We start from the raw sequence: 9,608 nt of genomic DNA on the forward strand, positions 1-9,608 counted from the left end.
GCAAGGAAGAGGCTCCTGCCTGAGCAGCCTGTCCTGCCTCCCTGGAAAAGAGGCACATGCCTGATTTTTGAGCCTGCTCGAACCACTGCCTACCTGCTAATCCCAGATGGGGCTCCAGTGCAGGAACCACACCGAGCTGCTGGGGTGGGTGAGTACTGAGCCTCCTGGACCTCCTGGGCACCTCACTGTGTTACTGTGACAGGCCCCAGGCACCATCACCTCCTGGAGGCTGAGGCAGGTGAGCAGGTAAGATAAAATGGCTGCAAGAATTTGCGCTGCTGTGCAGTCCAGAGATAGCCATAAATTAATTTTTTTGGTGCAACTGAGCTGGTAACTGATCACGTGCTTTCCAGGAAGAAGAAAGCTGGCAAGAAAACGTTGTCTGCCACACACCCCCTGACACGTACATGGCAGTGGGGCTCAGGTTGCTTTGCAAAGGTAGTACCACCCAGTAGCACCACCCTACTCAGAACGGGGTGGAGACTTAGTGGTTCATCAGGACTCTCTCAAAAGTAGTTCCTTTTTTTATTCCTGGCAATCAAACCCACAAGAGCACTGCAGAACACACACAGTGCTGGAACTGCTGTCTGTGCAGCTGAGACAGGCCCCCCGAGCCTGACACTGCAGCTTGGAGCACCTTCCCTCCCTCCTGTGGAGACATCCCGTTACCCGCGGGCTCTGCCAGGTAAGCCTCCAGCCCTTCCTGTGCCCAGGGGTCCTGCGGGGGATGGGGGTTATTCCCAGCTTGGCAGGTTACCTTCCCGGGAGCAGGCTTTAGGAAAAGCAAGGCTGTCCCTCCAGTGCCCCCAGCCCAGCTCTGCCCCCGACATCCCGCAGCGGTAAGAGCTGCTCGGCAGCACCAAGCCCCGCTGGAGCACACATGGGCTGCAGGGACCACGAACCCACCGCCGCCCCCGGCTGCTCTTAAACCCGGGGGGGGCTTAGGGGCCCGCGGGCCCCTCCGGCCGCTCTCCCGCAGCCTTGCCCCCCTCCACTCCAGTTTCGATTCCCCCACAAGTTTCGTTTTCGCTCCCTGACGTCGCTGTCACAGTGTCGCCGTGGCACAGAGACAGGCAGGGGAAGGGGGGGAGGATTCACCACAAGCCCCGCCCCGGGAGGTGACCAGAGGAACTAAAAGACCCGTATTTCAGGGACACTTTTTGCCCTTTCTCGGGGAAGGCTGCACCAAGTATCAATGGAAATGTCTCCCACCATTTTCCCAACCAGCCTGTTCACGCTGACTGCAAAGGATCCCCTCACACCCACAGCACACCAAGGCAGTCCAGTAACAGCCTCCCCTCAGAGCCACCTGCCCACACCAGAGCCTCTGCAGGGCTGACCAGGTGCTGACAAGCTAAGTGTGACTCTTTTCTAGCATCCCCTATTCTACCAGACCCAAACCAGCACCTTCTGCCGCACTCACCTCGTGCCAGGCCGCGGTCCCAGGTTCCCTCAGTTACACCTCTGCAGACGAGTGTTGCTTGCACAGCACCGTGCACTGCCTTTGTGCTGCTCCTGCTGCACCTCCAGAGCTGTGAGTGGCACTGCTCTGTGAGTACCATGAGCTGTGAGTACCATGAGCTGCAGGCAGGGAGCTGGCACAGCTCCTGCACCCGCTGAGCCAGATGTTTCACACTGTGAGAGAAGGAACACCACCACCACCACCCCCCCTTCGCTGTGACCTGTGCTCGCTGGGTGGCTGTGGCTGAACTGTGAATGTCCCGTGCTGGGATGCTGAGCAGGTGTATTTATCCCGTTCCTCCGGCAGTACAGAGCCAGCTGTCCCTGCTGTCCCTCTCTGAACCCCTGGCAATGGATGTGAAGTCTCGGGCGAGGACACCGCGCTGAACAGAAACCCTTCTGCTGGGTCAGGCACTGAGCTGAACTGCTTCATGGAAGTTTTGGTGAGCACCAGAACATGTGGAAAAAAGAGGAAGAGGGGGAGACTGTACCCAGAAAAAAGAGAGTATGAGGGAACAAAAGGTAGGGAAAGGGAGAGTGAGAAAAAGTGCTAGAAAGCAAGGGATGGAACCTGGGGGATGCAGGGCCTCCTCTTTTCCAGTATCCAACAGAAGGAGCTGTCAGAAGGGCTCAGCTGGCAGCACAAGTTTCTCCAGCAGTTCCCATTTCTTTCACACCCACGTGTGTCAGGAGCACCAACAGCTGCCTTCCCACAGAACAGCTGTATAGAGGCAGCACAGCTGGCAAGGCCAGGCTTCCAGAGATACAAAAATTACCTGGAACCAAAAAGGAGGGGAGAAGACTGGGAGAACATCAAAGTCAGCTTGAACTAACACAGGAATGTTAACTGTAAATCTGAAGACAGTTATCTTTTCCCTCTCTAGGGTTTTGTGCATTAACAGCAGGATTTCCCTCACCCAAGACAATGGGTAAGTATTGCTTTCAGAAAAATTTGTACTTTATATGTAGCTATTTGTTTTTTAATATCTGCATTTTAAGGATTCATCTCTAGTGGGGAACTAATCAGTACTCTTAACATCATGCTACCTTCCTTTAAGAGAAAATAATCAGCCTCAAGTGGGTAAATGATCTGCCCAAACCTCTCCAGTTAGACAATCCAGCCCTGTCAGTTCCCATAACCTTATCATTCCTTCCCTGCAAAACATTTGGGTTATTTCCATGACTCCCCATCAGGATCACTTCCAAACCTCTTTCATAGTTTCCTGCTTTGCTGATTTATTAGTCTTGTACCATTGCCTAGGACTGCTTCTGATGAAGGTTAAGGATACTTTGTCATCAGAGTTGACAATCTTGAGAAGTTGAGATGTGCTCTCTCACTGACTGGTAGAAAGAAAACAATCTAGCGTTCAGTGTGGCCAGTTCTGCCTCGTCAAGCACGTTGACATGTTTTTAGTTTATATTTCTAATACATAATTTCAACTTCTAGATTACCAAACATTACCTGTGAATGACTGGGATGAGAACCATGTCAAATGCTGGCTGGAATCTACTGGAATCAAGAAAGAGTATGTAGAAAAACTATACACAGAGGAAGTGACAGGTCCAGCACTAATGGAACTGGATGAGTCTTTCCTCAAAGACATGGGTATGAAGGGAGGCCAAATCCAGATCTTAATCCGCAAGAGAAACGAACTTAGGCAGCTCCAGGGCAATGCCCAGCAAGCCAAGAATTCCAGCAGCAAAGTGCCGGACAGAGGGGAGGCACAAAGAGCCCCGGTGACTCCCAGCACTGCCCCTGCTCAGAGCACGGCTGGGGGAGGCAGCTCTGGGGCCACGGGAACAACCAGCACTGCCAACACAGCTCCTGCCTCTGGCAAGAGGCAAAGGAGGCGTGACAAGGCCCAGCTTCAAAGCCCTGAAGAGGTCTTGGAGCTCAGAAACTGCCGACCCTTTAGAAGTCAGGATGCTGACTTCAAGTACGTGAAAGACACAGTTCTTGCTCCAGAATCAGGAGTGACTGATTTAATCATTCCTTGCCATGAATACAAATCTTTGGCCACTGCTGCAGTACTGAACAAAGAGCAACTGCAGTCAAAGTTTGCCTCTGAAGTGATCAGATTTGCTTCAGCCTGCATGAACATTCGAACAAACGGCACCATCCATTTTGGTGTCATGGACAGTGTTGAGGACAAGGGTTGGAAACACGGACAGATCGTTGGCATAAAGGTCAAAAAGCGAGAAGACTATGTTGATGCACTGGATTTATATATAGAAAAATGCTTTTGTGATAATTTACAGGAAACTGCAAGGAAATGCATTCACCCACCTGTTTTTGTTGAAGTGATTTCAAAAGACCCTCAGGAACAAAGGTTTGTGGTGGAGGTTGACATTGAACCAACATACACCTTAGTAAAGAAGAGCTGTTTTGAAGTGTGTTTGCCAAAATACAACGAAAGCAGCCACAAGGTGATCCTGACCAAAGAGCCAGCTCTCTACCAGAGAGTAGGAGCCAAGTCTGAACCTGTGCAGCGCAACAAACTCACTGCCTTTATTCAGGCTGTGCCAGACAGGGATGCTCAGAGAGAAAAAGCTGAGCTCTCCAGCACACAAGTGCACACAGAAATACCTCAAGATTTAGGAAGAAAGTTATCAATCCTGTTAAATGATGGCAAAAGCTATATGGATGATTCCCTGCGGTACATCCTTGTCACAAACAGATGTGAGCAGGAAAATCTGAACTATATCAACTTTCTAATGCACCTGAACATTTTCTGTGTCTTTGACTTTGATGAACATTCCAATGTGTCAGGGCTGTGCAGCAAGTACAAAGAGCACCATGAAGCAAGTTCTTATTTTTTACAGGATTTTTTCAATGAAATTAAGACTGATACCCCTCCCTCTCAGAAACTGTTTGATCAGACCAGCTGGATATTCTGCAATGGGCGCAGTGACTTCCTCGGGGATGAAAAACCTTGTGATGAAAACACATGGATTAGAACAAAAAAAAAATACCTTAAAAAAGTAATTACTTGTATCTGTGAGGAAATCCTGCCTCAGAGGTCTTTCATTGTGCTTTTCCTATTGCTATCACCAGTGCAAAAACCACTTGTGGACACTTTTCAGGAATTCTATACAGAGATGAATGGCATGGAGTACATCATTTGCATTGCAGAGTCCAGAGAAAATTATGGAAGGTGGGCTAATCTGGCTCAGGCATCCTGCAGCATTGAGACACTGGAACAACGCAGTGTTGTGGGCATGAAACTCAGTCACATCGATGCCACTGTCCAGGCAATGCTGCCTTCCACTGCTCAGCCCAGACACCTGCCTGTGTCCACTGGAGGGGTGTGTATACTCCCCTCGAGGGAAGAAGAGAAACTCTACTCCCTTGAAATCCTTTGTGCTGACCAATGTGATGATATCAAACCAAACCATTGGACTGAAAAACAAATACAAGAAATAGAACAAAATTTTTACCGAGGGAGAAAAATCATCTGGGAAAACTTGTGGCTTGCTGATAAAAGGCTCTGTGGGGACATCATTGAACGGGAAGCGTGCAAGGCCGCCAGCAAACTCCTGGATGGTATTTTACGAGGCAGTGTCCTGAACTACCCTGTGGCCAAACTAAAGATATTTCACCACCCTGGAAGCGGTGGAAGCACAATAGCACGGCAAGTTCTGTGGAAAAGCAGAAAGCACTTCAGATGTGCTGTTATCAAGACCTTATATCCACCTTCAACTGTTTGTAACCATGTGCTTGCACTTAAAGATTATGAAGAAAGAGAAATCACTCACTGTTTTCCTGTGCTCCTCCTGATCGAAGATTACGATGATGAGTACTTTGAAGAACTACAGACTGTGTTATTGGAGGCTGCAGCAACCAGGAAAATGAACACCCCCAGACCTTACTTCATCCTCATATGCTGCAGACGATGCAATGACCCTGAAAGTCTCTGCAAGGCTTCTCCACTGGACACAGTCGCTGTCACTCACAAGCTGACAGAGTCAGAGAAAAGTCTGTTCAACACCAAACTTGAGAAACTGAAGCAGAAAGATGTCAAGCCAGAATTCATACTTACATTTGTCCTGATGTGCGAGGAGTTCAACGCCACGTACGTGTCAGACTTGGTAGCACACACACTGCACGGCATAGACCTTCACTCCCGGGACACCTGCCTGATGCGTTACGTGGCTTTGCTCAATTGTTACGTACCCAATTCCTATGTTTCCCTGTCACACTGTGAAGCCTTTCTGGGACTGGGGGCATATACAGAGAGTACATCAAGAGTATATGATTTCAAACATCGCTTGAGCGAACAAGCGAGAATGATTTTTATCGAGCTAAGGGAAAGTACCAGTTACATTTCATCTGTTCGGATAATACACTGCCTGGTTGCAAAAGAAATTCTCCATCAGCTTTCAGGAAATGAATCTCAAAGTCAACTTGCAATGAATCTTATTCAGGAAAAGACACTGTTTGAAAACAGATTTGGACGAGAAGAATTCATAAAATTTATCAAACATCTCTTTATTCGACGAGATAAAAGAAGCAGGGGTGACAACACCGACACGCTCTTCTCCCCATTCATTGAACACGTCTGCGAAGCTGAAGACTGTGAAAAAGCTATTGCTGTTTTAAAAGCTGCATATGAACTCCTTGGAAAAGATCCTTTTTTTGCCCAGCAGGTTGCCAGGCTAAATTACATCAATGAAAAATTCGAAGACGCAAAACATTGGGCAGAGGTTGCAAAAGGTCATTTGCCAGATGATTCTTTTATTTTAGATACAGAAGGTCAAGTCTACAGGAAATGGTTTAGTTTCACTGTGGATAAAATGACAGAGGAGGACACCCCTGAAATGGTCATCGAGAAGATAGAGATTGCTCTTAAAGCTATGAAATGCTTCAGGGCTGCACAACAGGCTGCGAAAGCAGAACGTGAAATTATGAACAACGCTGGCTTTCACGGAGAAGTAGAAGTAGGTTGCCGACTCCTCCGGTTCCTGTCCACAGTCCCTGTATTCCGCAGAAGTCCAGAGGGGGAATACACTGAGCTTGTGAAATACCTCACCACAGATTACATTCCTGAAGAGATAAAAAGAACATGGGGGAGGCTTCACTCCCGCCTGAAGGGCTTGCGCCAGAACCTGTACAATGCTCTGGAATGGATCTCAGAAGAACTAAGTTATTTCCAGACAGATAAAAACCAAGACAAGGATGATGAAAGTGATGAAAAGGAAGAACAAATTTATAATCCTAGAAAATGGCTGAAAAGACAGTCTGAGGTATATGCTAAATACTTCATTTCAGCATCACTTATTGAGGAGAGCAACAATGGCCCTGAAACCGAGCTGATCAGACGCATGAGCATTTACAAGAATGGTGGAGGAAATGTCACCAACATCCTGTCGTTCTTAACAGATAAGAAAGAGAACAGGTCAGCTGAAAAGCTAGAAAGGATCCTCAGTTTGTATCCAGACAACCCACTGAGGGACAGGCTGGAGGACAATGACCTGATCAATTATATTTTGTGCCACATCACCTTAGCCTGCTTAGCACCAGGATCAGCCAAACTTCTTCCACTGCAAACTCTTCGTGAGCTCAGTACAAGATTCTTCAAAGCAAAAAGACCATTTCCAGCAAGTGCCTATTTTTTGCTCACCTTGCTGTACTGGCCAGATGAGGCACTGGACAAAGACCGTAATCCAGATAAAGATGAAATTCTAACTTCAGCCCTTCAAACCCTGAAACGTTTATGTGACATCAAGATGAAAGATGTCCCTACCAGGAAGAGAAGAATCTACACCCATTTTTTTCTGGGAAAGGGTTATGGCCTAAGTAAGATTGTGCAGAAAGTTAAAATTGATAAATTAATTACGGGGCCCTTAGATGAGAGGAGAATGAAGTGGCTACATGGAACTGTGTGGAATATTCCCAGGATTCGTGACAGTCTCAAAAGAGTTTCTGGCTGGACAGAGGACAGGAATTTGTTTATATATGGTCACAAAAAGAAGCTCCCCATCCTGGCACTCCATCGTGAATCAGTGCCCCTTGGAAATGAAAATGTGACCTTTTATTTAGGCTTTTCATTTAATGGGCTTGTTGCTTTCAATATTGAGGTTGAAAACGATGCAGCCTGCAGCAGAACCTAAGGGGTGTAGCACTGTAACAACAGGCACTGTGCTCTGAGAACATACAGCACTGCAAGTGTCTGCTGACACATCTGAAACAAAAACGGGACTGCCCTGGCTGAGCACCAGGGAGCAAGAAAACCACAATTAACTCCTTGAAACCTACTAGGAAAGTGTACCTTGAGACAAGCCTTTGATAGTTCTGGAGTCACAGAAAGCAAGATTTCAACCTTAAGACAGCAAGAATTGCTGCCAAAGACTCACTATTTCTCTTCCCCCAATATCTGGAGAACTGAGCTCTGGAATAAAACAGGTCTAGTGGGATCCTTTTTCTCAGCTCACATATTAGGATTTTAAGTTAATTTCTGGGTGGTCTTGATCAGTAACAGAATTTGTCCAGTGTAACATTTTTCTTCCTGAATCAGCAGCAGAGAAGTGAACTCACACCACGCCCAGGGCTCTGGCTGTAACACACTCCGCTCACTGACACTGCCGTGGATGAAATGAGCCACCCATCAACTGCAAAGCCAACACCCAGCAGAGAAGCAGTTTTAAAGCAGACTTTGCAAACATCAGGTCTGATAAAAAACAGGCCTCAAATTTTATCTAACTTCACTGCTTCTCTGGGTAAATATTACCTTATTAGATATATCTGTACCTGGGGCGGGGTGCAGACGCACGAGCAGTTAAGACGTGGATGACATAAAAGATTATTTGTAAGCACTGTTATGAGTCCATAGTCCACACAATTCCTGCACTTGGTGAAATGTTTTTGCATTATCATCCAAGAAATGTATACAGAGTACAAGTCTTAAATTTATACCCATTCTTTGAGAAATGCAAGGGAGTTTGTTTTTTAGCACTGTTTACAATGATCATGTCACATTCAGTTTCTAATAATAAAGCTGTCTGATATGGCTGGAGTTTGGTATTGTTTGACAGAAGATATTGTGACTGAAATTGCCAGAAAATCTGTCATATAACTTTTTTTATCTAATAAACATCCTTTATGAAGAATTACCATATCTACATGAGCTTTATTACCCTACCTGAAGATGTAGTTCTAACAGTAGCAAGGTATGATTTGCTTTTCCAACTTCAGACAAGATCTGGGCTCAGTCAGAAACTGTAAAAGGAATTGCAAGCCACTGTGAATTCAGAAGAAACAGGATGAAACCAAAGATTATTATCTAGTCCAAGCCTTCACCTTCTGGCCTCAGGGAGCAGAAACAATTGGCAGGAGCAAGAGAGCTGGAAGGCCAGAGAAAGCCCCCTCTGCCCCCCAGCCCTGATGCAGGAGACAGGGGTATGTTTGAAAATTTAGTTAGGCCAAGGAAACTTTCCTAGTCTAGAATAGGGCATAAGGATGGCTTCAACCCAGAGCAGAAACAGGACATGCAAACTTACTGAAAAGCTGCTTAACAGATACACAACCTGCTCAAATGCTGTACAAGCAGCACAGGTTTTATTTACAAAAAGAAACTGTTACTATGATGAAAAATTAACACCAGCTTGGCCCAGAGGGTCTGTCTTGTACCTTGTTTCCTGCCTGTACACCCAACTCTACCCTGCAGGTACCAAAGCTTTGCTCTGTAGCCCCACCACTGAGATGCTCGAGTCTCTCCTTTGAGGAAGAAAAGACTTACAGAAGTCTTTTCAAATATACCCATTTCTACCTCGAAGAAACTGAAAGCTTGGATGCAAACTCTTTACCTCACCCCCCACAGCCCGCAGAAAAAACAAGATGTGAAGTCTAAACTTACAGATGAACTCTTGGGGTCCCACGTTGCACACACCAGCTGCAGAGGCTCCCAGGGCAGCAGGTACAGACCCCTCCTTCCCAGTCACATTCACACTGGGAGGGCTTTCACCAGCCACACACCACCCCCCTTGCTCCAGCCAGCTTTTAGGACAAAGCAGTTCCCATCTTCCAAATGCCCCCTCAGATTTCCCTGGAGCCAAAAGGGTCAGAGGACAAAAAGAGCTTGTGCAGAGCAGCATCTTCCCTGAAGGCTCCTCTACTCAGTGCTCGTCACACATCCCCCATTCAAAATGCC

The 9,608-nt window shown here is 46.9% G+C and overlaps 1 protein-coding gene across 2 annotated transcripts; it reads left to right on the forward strand.

Moving 5' to 3' along the window:
• The first annotated feature begins 32 nt into the window (after positions 1-32).
• LOC114003071 (sterile alpha motif domain-containing protein 9-like) lies at positions 33-8,571 on the forward strand. Of its 2 annotated transcripts, XM_039390348.1 has the most exons (4): positions 33-685; positions 1,769-1,904; positions 2,346-2,390; positions 2,909-8,571. In XM_039390348.1, the coding sequence occupies exons 3-4, from the start codon at positions 2,387-2,389 to the stop codon at positions 7,570-7,572; spliced, it is 4,668 nt and encodes a 1,555-aa protein (XP_039246282.1). In that variant the 5' UTR covers positions 33-685; positions 1,769-1,904; positions 2,346-2,386; the 3' UTR covers positions 7,573-8,571. The 2 variants fall into 2 exon arrangements, with proteins under 2 accessions (XP_039246282.1, XP_027605454.1); XM_027749653.2 differs by lacking the exon at positions 33-685 and having other exon boundaries at positions 1,541-1,904.
• Positions 8,572-9,608: the final 1,037 nt, after the last annotated feature.

This window comes from Pipra filicauda, unplaced genomic scaffold, assembly GCF_003945595.2.
Source record: "Pipra filicauda isolate LSUMZ 115617 unplaced genomic scaffold, ASM394559v2 scaffold80_size11013439_pilon, whole genome shotgun sequence".
NCBI classification, from domain to species: domain Eukaryota; kingdom Metazoa; phylum Chordata; class Aves; order Passeriformes; family Pipridae; genus Pipra; species Pipra filicauda.